Raw genomic sequence first — 17,087 nt, forward strand, 5'->3', positions numbered from 1 at the left:
GGGTGTGATAGAAAAAGTAAATGTTCACCATAACACTGAGTGTGATTAAAATGAAAATGCCATCTTACTGTCAAAAGAGATAAGAAATGGTAGAGAAAACAAGAGGAGATGGTGTTATGTTTTAGCCTGCCTCAGTCTGAAACAATTTGAAGACTGTTTCAATAAGCATGCAGTGTTTACCTATTCAAAGTATGTAACTGATAATTAAAATTGTCCAACATGTTCAAATTTATTTAGGATAAAAATCTAGGCTCCTTACCAAGATCTCAGAGGATCCGGTGTGAGCCTCTCCCAGCTTCCTCCTTCATGTCCCTTGCCTACTGTCTCTTTTGCTCACACTGGCCACGTCTCTGTTCCTCAAACACACCAAGCTCTTTCCAACTTCAAGGCCTTTGCCCTTGCTATTTGCTCTACTTGGAGTGCTTTTCTCAAGAATCTCATGGCTTTTCTGAAGGGGAAGAGAAGAGTTTTGGAGAAGCTGATATTTGAGGTGAGCCTCTGGAATGGCACTATAGGCAGACAAATACTTTGAAAGTACTACTGGAAGATAAAGACATTTAAAGTAACTTAAATGGTTGAAATGACTTAGGAAAAGTGGAGGATTAACTTTAGCCATCAGCTACAATGCTTTGGAAAGTCAACACTAAGAAGTTGATTGGTAAACTTATTAGAAATTTCTTTCTTAGGGGTGGGAAAGGCTTAAACCTATTCTGAATTTGAGGTTTTGACCAAAGAAGTCACAGACTACAGTGCCCAGTGCATTACCAAACTTTTAGTCAATCTTTGGGAAATTTGACTGAATAAATGGCATTTGTTTTAGCCAATTTGAGCATCCAAACCTACTGTTTTCACCAAAAAAAAAACCAAAAAACTTTCTCTCTTTTATGATATTTTTTATCTACTCCTTTTTGCGGCGGAAAAGATGGAAAACAAGGAATGGATAGCAAATGAACATCTTTGGTTCCTCTTTTTCATCACCAATAAGAACTGATAGACCACTTTCCATACCTTGAAGTTAGGTCCTCAAAGGAATGCCCGCCATGTGTCTCCAGTGCTTGCGCTGACAAGCTCTGAAAGCGTGCCTGCTTCAAGTGAAGAGGTTTATCAGCATTCCATATGTATTAGGGGCTCTGCCGTTTAGCGTGCACTCTGTTCTGGTATTGTAAATAAGTCACTTCAAAAGAAAGCTAGTACTTTCTAACTCCTTAGTATCCAATGGACACACCTTTCTCTGACCATCATTAAGGCAAATTTTGATTGTTACTGCTTTCCTTTTAAGTTTTATTTTGTTGACCATCTACCATTTTATTTTCTACCCTTAACTTTTATCGATGGCTGGAAACAAGAAAATCGTAAATTCTAAACTGTTTCAGAACTGATTGCCCTTAAAGGTTTTCCGTCCTCTGAGATTTCTAAATGCTCATGCTTTTATATCTTTTCTTAAGAGGCTCTTATATAATGCCAGGATGTAAGCAAAAAGAAAATGTACTCTGGATGTTTACTGGAGATGTATTAGGGGAGCATAGTGACTAAGGGGTGGTACTATAGGGCTCCTAATATGCCTCCTTTTTTTAGCCATTTTTCTATCAGGTTGCGACCAGACCTACCCCATTTTTTAAAAGAACCTTAATTTTCATAAATTTTAAATATCTTAAGTATTTCATTTAATTTTCTAATATGTTGAATCTTTTAACCAAACGCATGCCTATAATTTTTTTTAATGTTTTAAGAAAAGTACATTGCAGAACTTGCTTGGCATAACTACAGGTTAAGGTCTCTCAGGCCAGTTTTTACATCCAACTCTTACTCCAAAACACTAGTATACCCTCAGGCACCTTTTAGAGGAAGAATTCAGGAATAATATTGCATTATTTATCAGGATTCCTGCCTCTTCCCCCAGTAGTAATTGACCTCTGCTTTGTATCAGTGCAGGATTTGGGTCCTTCTCCCAGTAGCTTGTAGCTTTTGCTTTATGTACTAAAGAGTGGTCACTGGAAGCAAGCTGGGTCTTGTACCTGTTAACCATCAAAGGGCTCTTGTTTATATCTCTTTGCCCTACCCCTAGTCTTTCTCCTGAAAACTTAGAGGAAACCCATGGAAGAGTTGGTCCCCTTTGTATCTAGGAGTCCCAGGAATTTGGATTTTAAAAACAATTTAAAATTGTCAGCTATTTTCTTCCTACTTGCTTTTTCCTCCCATGCTCTGCCAAAGATTAAAGAATTTGTTCATGTGTTCATGTCTCTCCCCTGAGAGGCTTATCACTTTTGGAGAGTCACTTTATCTGGTTGCCTTGTGACTTCAGCTCTTTGGACTCAAAATAAGGGGTTTTTGTTTGTTTGTTTTGTTTTGTTGTTATTTTAATTAGAGAAGTGGGGTACAAGTGAGGATTGACTACATAAGTAGGCTCCATGCAGGTGGAGTTTGGGCTTCTAACTGCCCCTCATTCCCCCTAGTTGTGGACGAGGTACTTTTTGAATTGTCACATGTCCTTCACTGTCCTCCCTCCCTCCCCCAGCAGAGTTCAGCAACTGCTGATCCCTCTCTTGTGCAAATATGAATAATGTTCAGGGCCTACTTATGAGTGAGAACATGCAGTACTCATTTCTTTAATTCTGTGATGGTTTACTTAGTTTGATGGTCTCCAACTTCTTCCAATATGCTGCGAAGTCCATGATTTTGTTATTCTTTATGTCTGTGTAATACTCCAACATATACATGTACCACATTTTCTTTAACCAGTTCACTTTCGATAGGCAGGAGGATTGGTTCCATGTTTTTGCTATTGTGAATAGTGTGGCAATAAACATGCATGTGCAGGTGTCTTTTTTTAGAAAGATATATGTTCCTCTAGGTATATTCCTAGAAGAGGGATTGCTGGATCATATAGAAGGTCAATTTTTAGTTCTTTTAGGAATTTCCACACTGTTTTCCGTAGAAGTTGAACTAGCTTGCATTCCCACCAACAGTATAGGAAGCATTCCCTTTTCTCTATACCCATTTCAGCATCTGTTGTTTTTTTGGCTTATTAATGATAGCCATCCTTACCAGAGTTAAGTGGTATCTCATTGTAGTTTTTATTTGTATTTCTCTGATGATTAGTGAGATGGAGCATTTTTTCATGTGTCTGTTGGATATTTGTATGTCATCTTTTGACAAGTGCCTGTTCATGTTCTTTACCCACTTTTTAATAAAGTTGTTTTTTTCCTTTCACTTTGTTTGATTTCTTTGTGTATCCTGGATGTTAGGGCTTTGTCCAATGCATAATTTGTGAACATTCTTTTTCATTCTCTGGGTTTTCTCTTTACTCTCTTGATGGTTTCTTTCGCTATGCAAAAGCTTTTTGGATTGATGAGGTCCCACCTTTCTAGCTTAGCTTTTATGGCATTCTATTTAGGAGGCCTGGCCAAGAATTTGCATAAGAGTGCTTCCTACTTTTTTTTTCTTCTAGGATTCTTTTAGTTTGAGGTTTTACATTTAAGTATTTGATCCATTTTGAGTTGATTTTTTTATGGTGATAAGTATGGGTCTAGTTTCATTCTTCTGCATGTGGTCAACCAGTTTTCCCAGTACCATTTGCTTTCCGCAGTGATTGTTATTGGTGGTTTTGACAAAGATGAGTTGGTTGAGAGACCATGTTTTTGATTTCAGAATCTGTCCTGTTCCATTGTCTATTCTTGTATCAATACCAGGCTGTCTTGGTTACTGTAGCCTTATAATAAAATTTAAAGTCTGGAAGTGTGATACTTCCCATTTTTTTTACTTTTGCTGAGAATTGTTTTGACAATTTGTGCTTTTTTTTTCTCTCAACATGAATTTCTGTATTGTTGTTTTCATGTCTGAGAAAAATTATGATGGTAATTTGATGGGTATTGTATTGAATCTGTAGATTGCCTTGGGTAGGATGGACATCTTAACAATACTGATTCTTCCAATTCATGAGCATGGGATGTTTCTCCATTTGTTTGTGTCATACTTGATTTCTTTGAGCAGCATTGTATAGTTCTCGTTGTAAAGGTCTTTCACTTCTCTGGTTACGTGGATATCAAGGTATTTCTCTTTTTTGTGTGACTGTTGTGAATGAAATTGTGCTTTTTATTTGGATATCTATCTATTGCTAGTGTAAAGACAATACAACTGTCTTTTGAATGTTGATTTGAAACCTGAGATTTTACCAAAGTCATTTATCAGTGCTAAGAGGCTTTTGATAGTCTCTAGAGTTTTCAAGATATGGAATCACATCGACCACAAAGAAGGAGAGTTTAACTTCCTCTTTTCCTATTTGTATACCTCTTGTCTGATTGCTCAGGCTTGGACTTCCAGTCCTATGAAGGGTGCCAAAAAGGAAAAAAATGTGTATATACATTTTTTTTAAGTTGGAGTCTCGCTCCGTTGCCCAGACTGGAGTGCAGTGGCACACTCATGGCCACCCCAGTGTCAACCTTCTGGGCTCAGGTGATCCCTCTGCCTCAGCCTTCTAAGTAGCCAGAAATACAGGAGTGCACTACCACGCCTGGCTTTTTTTTTCTTTAATTTACTGTAGAGATGAGATCTCACCAAGTTGCCAAGGCTATTCTCAAACCTGTGGGCTCAGGCAATCCCCTCACCTTGGCCTCCCAAAGTACTGGGATTACAGACTTGAGCCACCACGCCAAGCCAATACGCATTTTAAGCAAAGAAAAACTGTATTAAAATGGTAACATATACTGATAACAAAAGATGAATACAAGTCACATTTGAATTCTGCATTTGCAAGATGTGCTCAAGTTGGTTACCATCAACATCTAGACACTTATGATTATGGCAAACTAAAAGTAATATATAGATAACATCTGTTAAAATGTGTATACATTTTCTGGCACCTCTGGTATAGGAACAGGAAGGGTAATAGTGGGCATCCCTGTTTTGTTCCCATTCTTAGGGGGTCTAGCTTCTGCCCACTGAGCAAAATGTTGCCTGTGGGTTTATCATAAGTGACTCTTACTGTTTTGAGGAATGCTTCTTCTATGCCTAGGTGCCCAAGGGTTTTATCAGGAAGGGATGCTAGATTTTGTCAAATGCTTTTTCTGCATCTAATGTTATAATTATGCGGTTCTTGGTTTTGTGTCTGTTGATGTGCTGAATTATGTTTATGGCCTTGTGAATGTTGAACCAGCCCTGCCTCCCAGGAATGAAGCCCATCTGGTCATGGTGGATGATCTTTGAGATGTGTTGTTGCATCCAATTTGCTAGAATTTTGTTGAGAATTTTTGTGTCTATGTTCATCAAGGAGATTGGCCTATAAGTCTTTTTCCTTGTTGAGTCTTTGCCAGGTTTGGGTATCAGTATAATGCTAGCTTCACAAAATGAGTCGGGAGAATTCCATTGTTCTCTATCGCCTGGAATGCTTTCAATAAGATTAATGTCAGCTCCTCCTTGTATATCTTGTAGAATTTGGCTGGGAAGCCATCTGTTCCAGAGCTTCTTTTGGCAGGAAGATTTCTTATGACTGAGTCAATTTCCTGGATTGTTATTGGTCTATTTAGAATTTCAATGTTGTGTTTCAACCTTGGGAGGTTGTGTCATGTCAGAAAGTGCTCCATTTCCTTTAGGTTTTCTAGTGTATTTGCATGCAGGTGTTCATAGTAATCTCTTATCATCTTTTTAATACCTTGGGGGTCAGTTGTGACTTCGCCTTTTGTGTTTCTAATTATGTTTATTTGAGCTTTCTCTCTTTTTTAGTCAATCTGGCCAGGTATCCATCACTCATTTATCCTTTTAAAGAACCAGATTTTTGTCTTGTTTATCCTTTCTATGATAGTTTTGTCTCCTATATCCTGCAAATGTGAGTTTATCATGGTAATTGGTATTCTTTTGCTGAAGTTAGGATTTAGATGATCTTGCTTTTCCAGCTCCTTTAGGTGTAATGTTGGTGTGTTTACTTGTGATCTTTCCATTTTTTTGATGTATGTGTGCAGTACTATAAATTTTCCTCTTACCACTATTTTTATGGCATTCAAGAGGTTCTAGTAGGTATGTCTTTGTTTTTGTTTATTTCCAGGAATCTTTTTATTTCTGTCTTGATTTCTGTGTTGATCCAGAAGTCATTTAGTAGCATGTTGTTTAGTGTGTTTTGGGGGGATCTTGTTGATGGTGATGTTTATTTTTATTCCACTGTGATCTGAGAAGATGCATGGTATTAGTTTAATCTTCTGAAATTTGTTTATGTTTGATTTATGCCCGAGAATGTGATCAATCTTGGAGTATGTTTAATGTACTGATGAGTAGAATGTATACTCAGGAGATGTTGGGTGACATGTTCTGTAGATGTCTATTAAATCCATTTGATTGAGCATCAAGTTGAGATCCTGGATCTTGTAGTTGGTTTTTGCCTTGATGATCTATCTGGAGCTGTTCATGGGCTGTTTAGATCTCCAACCATGATTGTGTGAGAGTCAATGCCCTCTCTTAGTTTACTAAGCAGTTGTTTCATAAAACCTGGTGCTCTTGTGTTGGATAGATATTTCTTGCTGGTGGCTTGAGCCTTTTATCATTATGTAGTTCCTTTCCATGTCCTTTTTACCTTTTGATGGTTTGTAGACTGCCTTGTCTGATATCAGAATAGCTATACTGTTTTCTGTATACCTTCTTCTGTTTTCTGTTCACCTAGAAGATTATTTTCCAGCCTCCAACTTTGAGTATGTAGGTGTCTTTTTCAGTGAGATGAGTTTCTTGGAGGCTGCAGATTGTTAGATCATGCTTCTTTATCCAGTTTGTCACTCTTTATCTCTGCAGTGGCATGTTGAGACCATTGACATTCAAGTTGATCATTGAAATGTGAGTTTATTCCTATCATCAGGTCTCTGGGGGGTTGCTTTGTTTCCTTTTTACTTTTTTATTTATATGTGTGTGTGTTTTCATTTTTGTGAGAGCTCTGTATGCTCTGTTTACTCTGTGCTTGCCTGTACTTTTGTGATGGGTTCCTTTTTTTCTGTGTTCAACACCTTAAAAGTCTCCTGAAGGGCTGGTCTGGCGGTGGCATATTCTCTTAGGGATTGGATGTCTTGGAAGGATTTTAGTTCTCCATCACAATAGAAGCTTCGCTTAGTGGGGTGAGAAATTATTGACTGGAATTGCTTAACTTTAAGAATGTTAAAAATGGGACTCCAGTCTCTTCTGTCTTGAAGTGTTTCTGCAGGTAAATCTGGAGCTATTCTGATGGATCCTCTCTGATAGGTAGTCTGACCTCTGTCTCTGGCTGCCTTTTATGCTTACTTTGTGGTGGTAGATTACTATGTGTCTTGGGTATGGTTTTCTCATGTGATACCTTGTGGTAGTTCTCTGGCTCTCTGATGTTTGAATGGTTGCCTCTCTAGTGAGATATAGGAAGTTTTCTTTGAGACCTCAACGTCTCTGTTTGTTCAGTGGTGCTTTCAGTTTCCTTTTCTGCTTCAGGGATATCAGTCAGGCATATATTTGGCTTCTTGGCATAGTCCCATATTGCTAAGAGGCTTTGCTCCTTCTTTTTGAGATTTTTGACAGATCGGGTTAATTCCATATTTTAGTCTAGCTCTGAGATTTTTTTCTCTGCTTGGGTGATCCTGTTTTCTATGCTTGTTACTTTGTTTTTGATTTCTGGGTTGGAGTTCTTCATTTCCATTATTTCAGAACAAGCTTTTCTGAAATTGGCCAACTCTGCTTTTACTTCCTTTACAACTTCAATGAGTTTCACTTCTAATTGATCTTGATTCTCTCTGTTCATTTTAGCCATCCAATCTCTGATTTCTGTGACTGTCATCTGCAGCAGCTTATTTTGGGGGGTATCCCTTGCTTGTGCTCTGATTGCTACATTTTTGGGTGCTATCTCTTTAGGACTCTCAGGGTTGCCTACGTTTTTGTTTGATTTCTCCTCATTTATAACAGGCATCTCTTCCTTTTCTATAATTCCTCTTTATTTTTGTGGCTCTGAAGCTTGTATATTCTAGGTCCCTTTCCCTGGTTCAATATAGGTCACTCAGTGAGAGAGGGAGGGGTAGTCACTTCTGCTCATTGCTCCACCCTGTGGCACATTTCTCTTTTGTAGATTTTTCTCTCCTGCTGTTAACCTAGTCAAGTTAATGTTGAGCCTCTGCTGCTGCCACTCTGCAGAGAGTGAGTGAGAGAATGGGTCTACTGTATGCTGTCTGCAGTTTGCAGCCTAGAAGCCTTCCTACCAGAAAACCTTCTGGTGTCTTTCGTGTGACTTCCTCCCTGTTCAAGTCCATACTTTGCTCTTGAAAAAGAATGCATTCCCTGCCATGGGGGAGGGGGGAATCTGCCCTGTAGCCTTGCAGGGCCTGGAGGTGATTTTTTTCTGATCTGGCTGGGAAGATGGCCACCAGCAGCTATCAGTGGGCACCAGCCGAGTTTGCTTCGCAGGCAGGCTTTTCCTGTCTCAGAGCCTACTGCCAGATTCCGCTGGTGGAAGCTATGCTTATGGCAGTTGACCAGGCACAGGTTTTGTTCCCTGTGCTACTTGGGTTCCAGTTGCCCACTGCTGTGCCCTGACCAGGACACTTCCCACATGGGACCAACAACTTGTGCATGATTGGGAATGGGTGAACTAATCCAAAGTGTCTTAGAATCACTCACCCACTCTCCTTCACCAGGCAGGGGTTCCTGTGTGAGCCTGGCACATGGTGAGGGATGAGGCACCTGGATTCCCAGGTTTGCCATTGCTTTCTGGTCTTCGTATGTTCCAAGAGACCTTTACTTGGTGCAGGGTGCTTCACCTGTCCAAAAGTGTTCACAGTGTCTCTGTCTATCAGCAGCTGGGTCCCTACTCTCTGCCTTACTCTGCAAGGGAGACACTGGTCTGCTGCTTCAAGGTGGTCATCTTGGATCCCCAGTCAAGTTTTTTTTTTTTTTAATTATGCTGTTTCTCATTGTAAGGATGTTCTCTTGTGTCCACCTTTTTTCTAAGCAGAAATGGAACTCCTTCTCTCTCTGCTTGAATTTAATCTTAGCAATTAAGTGCTACTTTTGGTTAAGATAGATGCTTTTCCTCCTTTCACAGAGTTCAAAAAGATACACACACACACACATATGTATTTGTCTACTAAATGAGGTATAGCATGAAGAGACAATTGACCTTGTCAACTGGTAACTTCTAAAACCTATTATTACTGTTCGGTGTTTAATCTTGGTATTTTAACTTACTTATCAATGATAATTGTATGAATGTATTGATTGCTACATTTATTTACCTTCAAATACGTTTTGCCAGAATTTTGTCTTTGGAGTATATGCCAGCAAATTATGTTAATTCATTGCCAGGTGTTCTTTGGATAATTTTCTGACACCCACCCAATCAGGGCCAGGCATCTGGTCACACCTTACTGAAAATGTAATCTGTATTAAAAATTGTGACCATGATGTATGAAGTACAACTTTGAAAGCTAATAGTTGGTGTTGGGAAGGCAAGTGGGAATTAGAAATGATTTTTTCAGTGGACACTTTGGTCTAGTGTGTGACTGTTTTCTTGAGTCATTTTTGAATAAGAATGAAATGACTTTTCATGCAAGTTCCTGTCTATATTTAGGATGTAGAGGAGGAAAGATTTCTTTCCAGAGGAAAAACATGCGAATTTACTTAATATGTTTTATTTGGCACAGGAGACTTCATAAAGAAAGAAAGACCTAAAGAAACAGGGAAACCTGTGCATTTTTATGCTAAGTTTGATGAAGTGGACATTTGTGGGGAAATATGATTAGATAAATAGATTATGATCTAATGGTAATAAACTGGAAAGGACTTAGCAAAACCTATTCGACCAGATTCTTCTCTGTGTCTTCAGAGATAAAGATGTTCCTTTCCTCCAGATATAGGGAGAATGCCTCTTGAATGAAGGTTTTATGATCTGTTTTATGGGAGAAGGGTAAGAGTGAACTTCCTGCTTCTGCTGCTTTAACCAGAATGCCATATTTTGGAGTGGCGTGTCTTAAACCTCATCAAAGACTATGCAGTTTTTAAAAGAAAGAGTCTACCCAGATGTTTCTTGATGGTCTTCTGAGGCACATGACTGTATCCATGAGCTTATAAAAGCAATATTCCAGATACCTGACTGGAAGGAGGACAACTTCAAAATTTTAACCAACCAATACTTATAAAACTATATTCAGGGAAGATTGTTTGAGGATGTTCATAATTTTTCTAGATAGCCTTAAACTCTCCACTTCTGATCAGGAGTGAGTAAGTATCTATACCACATCATGACAATTCTTTCCACCCCTATGTACTGTTTTCACTGAGTGGGGATGTGCTTTGGGATGAGGTTAACCTTGGATGAGATGAGTTTTTTTTTTGAAGATCTATATGAAAAACAACCCTATGTTGTTTGGTCTATAGAATATATTAAGTATATTGTCCATTATATCACATACTTTATTTATTACATATTCACAATGACTCTGACACCAGCTTCCCAGAGTTAGGCCAAACTTCACAGTTAAGGGCATCCTCTTCCACAAGACTGCCCTCACTACAGACATCAGCCACAAGTTGGGCATTCCCCAGGCTATCATCACTTCTGACAATCTGGCTATAAATTTAGGGGTTCCCACTACTCCCTTGGGTTCAATAGTTAGCTATAATGACTCACAGAACTCAGAAAAGCACTATACTTATATTTACTGTGTTATTATAGCAATAGGATACAAATCAGAACAAGTAAGAAAGACACCTAGAGCAAGATCTGGGAGATTCCTAAATGCTAAAGTTACCATTATCCATAGGGGAATGCATTGTTCTCCTAGGACATCCAAGTGTCATAAGACCCAATATCACAATATTAATGGTTACTGGGAAAGTTTACTGGAGCTTCTGTGTTCAGAGTTTTTACTGATGGTTCAGTGAGTAGACATGATTGATTAAATCATTGGTTGCATGATTGAGCTCAGTCTCCATCTCCCCTCCCAGGTCAGGCTGATATGTGACTCAAAGCCTTGACCTACTAATCCCAGGTTGGTCTTTCTGGCCCGGCTAGTTCCCATCCTGAGTCATCTCATTAGTATAAAGTATCAGGTGTGGTCAGAGGGCCCACTATGAATAAAAAAGACACTCCAATACTCAGGTAATTCCAAGTATTTATAAATTACCTCCCAGGAACAGATAACAAAGGCCAGCCAAATTCTCCATGCAAACCCTCTGTCTTATCTGTCTTTCTATCAAAGACGAGAACCAAATTTGGGGCCCACCTTTAGGCTTGAATTTGTGTGTATCTACTTATGTATTCTTGAATTACTTATTTTTAATTTATGTGTCCAACCTACCCAATTCTTCTTTCTTCTTTTACTTCCATTTCTATGCTACATTGTTTTATAGCAGCCTGAACAAACACTTACTAGAACAAGGTGGAGGTGCAAATGAAATAATCCCAAGTACCTCAAATGTAATCCGGGGTTCCAGAAATAGAAAGCAGGAGAAATAGGAGATGCTGCTTCTCTTCTGGTGGAGCTTTTGAGCCTCTCCTATAACTTTAGTAGAGAGATGAGTGCCACTGGGCTCCTAGACAGAATTCCTAGCAGGTTTTGCCGTGCTGCTGCCTTTCGCCTAGGTTGGGAAGGAAACTGAGGTGTATACTGTTTTCTCAGCCACTTATATTCAACCAGGAAACTGTATTGTAAATCTATCACTTGTTAGTATCCATTAAATGTTTTTTATATCTGTAGTTACTAACATCAGCCTTAGCTTTACTCCCTTGTGTTAAAAAAAACTATTTCCATCGGATTTGTCATTTTAAGCAAATCCCATTTTTTTTGCTTTCCTGTATAGAAATTCTTAGCTAAATAAATGTTTTCTAAATTGCTCTTTCCTAAATTCAATGATTTTTATAACATTCAACCTAACTCACATCTCTATTTTCTACCTATATGTCAGTGCCCTGTGACTATGTTGAGTGCCATCTGCTATATCTGCTGTTTTATTAATATTTCCTCTGCTTTTAGCTTATGAATAAAGATGGAAGACTATGCACTGACCTTGCTACCATACTTGACATTTTATACCAATTAGAAAAACATACAGCTTGTTATTATGACTGTTTGCCTAGTACATAAGCTGATCTTGTACTCTTACAACTATGGTTTTTATTCAAGGCTATTTTGTAATGAAAATTTTATCTGATTTCGTCAACTACTTTAAGAAGCTCAAACATATAACATCTGTAGCATTCTCTTCATCCCTCTACTCCTAAAACCTAGTATGTAGCTCAAAATAAACCTAAATGAATAAAACCTAGTATATAGCTCTGCATGAAATATTTCTTAGAAAAAGTAAAACCTGGTATGTAGAAAGGAAAAAAATTTCCAATTTTTCCAAATAAAGCTGATGGGTTTTGATTTGCACATCTTTGTGGTACTTTCTATGGATTGTCTCCTAATATTATATATATATTTTTGTTCTTAAATGACTTCAAACATATGCCACAACTAATTCTATCAGACGCCAAGCTTTACAAAGGAAAGAAATACAGAGGGGGAGGGAAAAGGAAGAAGGGAAGACAGATAGGAAAGAAGGAAATAAAGAGAAAAATATATATATAACTCCCAGGGGCAGGTCGCACACCTCATCAGCAAGGGTACCTGCATAATGAACATTTGTATACCTAACGCTGAATTGTACCCCACCTCTTTAAAATAAAAAATTTCAGAAAAAGAAAAAATACTTTTCTTGCTTGCCCAAATGTCTTCTACCCAGTTTCTTCCTCATCAATGCCTGATCAGCAGCTGTCAACATATTTGCTACAGAAGAAGAAAGCACAGAATTTAAAGCTGTTTTATTTTCTCACATCATAGTATGGTAACCACAAATAATCTTTATGTAATCAACTCAAAATGTAGTCTACCAGATAAGCTTGCTGTGTGGCATGCCCTCAGCAAGCTAATCTGGTAGAGTACATTTTGAGTTGATTACATAAAGATGATAGCATTAACGGGGTTTTCTAGCAGTCATACATACATATACTTTGGATAACCACTATTGAATTTGGACAAATTTTTCTTTTCTACACATCAAAGCTTGAGTCCCAGACTGGTGACTTATTTTGTGATATAAGATTTAGAAGCATTAATCTTACTTACCCTTTTTATTTCTTTAACTTTTATCTGTTCATTTGCTACCAGCATAAAATCCTAACCCTCATGAAAAAGTGTTAATCTATATTATATTTGCTATGTGCCTGAAGTGTTGAACAAGTTCTTTCCATTCTGCTTGTCAGACCTCCCAACATATTCCAATGCTGTAACTTCAAAATTCCGTTGAGCCCCATATCCACTAGAAACTCCTCTGTCAGACCTCACAAGTCTTGCTGTGTGGAAAGGTATTTGTCCTAAGATTAAAAGAGTCCCAGTACAAGTTTCTTGAGCTCATTCTCTGTGGCTCTCTTCTCTCTAGGATCTTATTCTGTAAAAAAAAAATCACTCACTTTAGCATCCTGAACTCCAGCCATTTTTTTCTCTGCCTATTGAGGGTAACTACTATTCATTTGAATTTATCTTCCCTATGTTGCAATTTAGAAAATAGCCCCTAACAGAAAACTGGCAATATTTTTTTGTATCAAGGATCACAGCCCTGTGCTATTACCAATGCCTGGAAACATAAAACATATGAAGCAATTTGTTTCATAGTAGTTGTCTATGGAAGAGTAAGTCTGAAATTCATTAGTCCATCAAGGCAGAAACCAAAAGTTCATTGAATTGACTTTCATCGTGGTAACTTCTTAATTTATTTCTTTTATTGAATGTGTTAATATTTCTAGATGTTTGGCAGTACCTTTCCAGAAATGCCACATGGGATTTAGCAAGATTCTAAATGCTAGCTCATTTCTATGCTATTCTGTAAATATTTATAGAATCAGCAATAAACTTTACGAAGTTTCTATTATTAGCACCATGCTATGAGAACCTGGAGAGTAGTGTGCAAATATAATGTAAGAACAGCATAGAGACTTTATTTTAACGTCAAAGGTTTTTCATTTCCCTTCCTTGACAAAATAGGCTACAATGACCAAAGAAATGATATATAATAGATAGTAGAAATTGATGTGGGCTGGATAGCAATAATATCCAACATTTAATGACCCATACACAGTTTGAACTCTTTCCATATATTATCTGATTTAATACTGTAAACAGTGCTGTGAGATAATATTTTTGTTTTCATCTTAGAAATGAGAAAATTGAGAATTAGAGAAGCTAAATAAAATATCAATTACAGAAGAGGGGTATATTTCAAATCCAGATCTACTCAGTGTTTCAGAGCCTGAGCTCTTAAATATTGAACTGTAGTCAGAAATGGCTGCAGGATAGAAATGGGAATCAAGTTGAATGAACATGTACAATTTGCAATAGTGAAAAAGTAAAGGGTAATAAAATTGCCACAACGACAGAGAAAATATAGAACCACGCTGAGTAGAGCAGGACATCTCCAGAGCATATTTAGAATTCTTTGAGTTGAAATGTAACAAGATAATTGTATGTGAAAACAGTATTAAAGAAAAGTTCTTCTGGCAGCAAAGAAAGAGGATAGATGTGATGGAAGAGGGATTGCAATTATAGTAATCCCATAATGACTGAATAAAAATTGACTCAAGGTGATGACATTGAGAATGGTGGAGAAAAAGTCCTATGAAAGTTTGAGTGAAAAATGTATCAGAACTTGATTACAAACTAAACTGGGAATTAGGGAAACCAGCAAGTCAGAGATTCCACCACATGCCTGTTTTCTACATAGCTATCCAAGTGCAGTGTTCTATAGGCATTTTATGGTACAGACTTGGAATTTTGATACAAGGACAGCAATGGAGAAATTTAAAAATTGGCAATTTTCATGTACTCCCTTTGTGCTTCCATTTCAGTTTCTTGCCAATCTGACTGTGACTTTTTTAATAACCACCTGTGCATTTATTAAAGATAATACCATAAATCTGTTTCTACTTTACAGAAAGAAATTCTGGAACAACAGGAGCAAGAACGAAATGATATCAATTTTTATGGCATTTGTATGTTTTGCAGTGCAGAATTCCTCGGAAACAGGTTTGCCATTATGCTTCTAGTTTTTAATATGAAAACTCATCAAAACATCTATAACTATAGGTTATATAAATTATATAAATTAAGTTCTGTGGATTGGCTTAGGACCCTTTCACTTTATTTTATTTTTTTTTTTGTTATATGTCTAACATCAGAGATGGACTGTCGTTGCTCAAAGCAGAGCAAGGGAATGAATTCTTAAAATGCCAAAAGTAGATTTATGTTTAATCTTGTAGGGCTTTTAAAACTGGCAGACCAGCAAGACCATATGCAACAAACTACAGCAGATGCATCTCTCTATATTAACTTGTTTGCTCTAAATTGTTGGCAGTTCTGCTTTCTCACTTTTGATTATTAAAAATGACAAAACCTAAAAATGAAATTAGGGGACTGCTTATTCTATTCCCCACTGGTTTAAAACCAACTAATTTACTACAATTCTGTTCTGGCACTAAACACTTGTAATTAGCACCAAACTCTACAGGTTTAAGGGTACAGGCTTCAACAAGACTGCCCCAGTTTAGACACTAAGCATAAGTTCAGGTGGTTCCCAGGTTACCCAAAATTTTGACCAACTAGCTGCAAAGTCAAAGGTTCCCACTGATAATTTCATGGGTTTGATAATTTGCTAGAATAACTCACAGAACTCAGGAAAGCACTATATTACGATTATAGTTTTACTGTAAAGGATACAGATAAGGAACAGAGAAATGGAGAGACAGATAAGGCAAGATATGAGAGGGTCCTAAATGCAGAGTTTCTGTGCCCTCTCACCAAGGAATTAGGACCTGTCACCCTCCTGGCACATCAATGTGTTCACCAACCAGCAATCTCCACTAAGTCCTAGTGTCCAGTTTTTATTAGGACTTCTTTATGTAGGCATGATTGATTAAATAATTGAACTTAATCTGAAGCCTTCTTCCCTCTCTGGTTGTCTTGCAGGCTCAAAATCTCAACCTTCTAATCATATGGTTGGTCTTTCTGGTGAAACCAGGGAGAAAGACCAAATTTCTTATGTATAGCCTTACTCAGTAACTGACACTGGTGTGTGGAAACCATTGAAAAAGAGAAGGTAGCTGCTATTTTGAATTTATTAAAGAGTTTGGCTGTGATCTTAATGCTGAAAGCATCAGTGGTCATAATTTGATTCTAAGATCCGTATCTTAGGGAAAAATCTGTGCCAAGGTCACTGATTATATTTCTAACCTTGTCCTAATTTCAAAGGGCCTTAGGGGGATTACAATGAGAAACAGTCTTAAAAGTTGTTATGTATCAATCAAAACCCATCTTACTAACAAAAAATTTACCAAGCATTACTACTGACAATTTTTTAGCAAGATATTTTAGGTTTTAGGTTAGGGTTATTATTAACCTGGTGAAGAAGTATGTGATTATTGTCAGGAGTTCCTCATATTGACATATGGGAAGCTACAAATTATATTTTTGTTTTCTATAATTTTTCTCATGATAAATGTGGATTTTGATAAGATTTGAAATATCTCTCCACATGATATTAAATTATTTTAATGTTTGTATCTGAACATACTGAATGGTGGTATTTCTCTAGTTCCTAACATAATCTCCTATTTCTCTATTCTACCTGTATCTGCACTCTCTACCGAGTAGGTTCACATGGGAATTAAGCTAGCTTATTAGTCTTGACTTATGTCATTATTCTCTAGTAAATGAAATTTAAAAAAAAATATTAACCAGTGAGAAAGGTAAGCAGCATCTAGTGCTTATAAAAAGTTACCTCTCCTTCAGTGGTTCTTTTTATATATGAAAAGGTCAGTCAGCCTATAAGATTCAAAATACAACCTGATTTCAGCTATGCACTATATAAGCAGTGTTGCAGGCCTACATTTATGTTCTACAAGTATAGGGATATAGAAGGTATAAAAAAATAAAGGAGATGGATAATGCACAAGGATCAAGGAATGGGTACTTTCTTGATGCCCTACATCTATATTTTCTCATTCTATGCACACCCTTGACTGTGGAATATAAAAGCTCTTTCTTTCCTTCTTTTTTTTTTTTTTTTTT

At 37.4% G+C, this 17,087-nt stretch overlaps 1 protein-coding gene across 1 annotated transcript in view; it reads left to right on the forward strand.

The window, feature by feature from the left end:
* The window catches only part of ZNF277 (zinc finger protein 277), a 129,918-nt gene that overhangs the window by 94,962 nt on the left and 17,869 nt on the right, over window positions 1–17,087 (forward strand). Inside the window, exon 5 of the mRNA XM_008063090.1 lies at window positions 14,956–15,047. Within this exon, the coding sequence (XP_008061281.1) occupies window positions 14,956–15,047 (92 nt within the window). The remainder of the gene's footprint in view (window positions 1–14,955; window positions 15,048–17,087) is intronic.

The sequence above is a fragment of the Carlito syrichta genome, unplaced genomic scaffold (assembly GCF_000164805.1).
Source record: "Carlito syrichta isolate Samal-C Ts95f unplaced genomic scaffold, Tarsius_syrichta-2.0.1 Scaffold306577, whole genome shotgun sequence".
Lineage (NCBI taxonomy): Eukaryota > Metazoa > Chordata > Mammalia > Primates > Tarsiidae > Carlito > Carlito syrichta.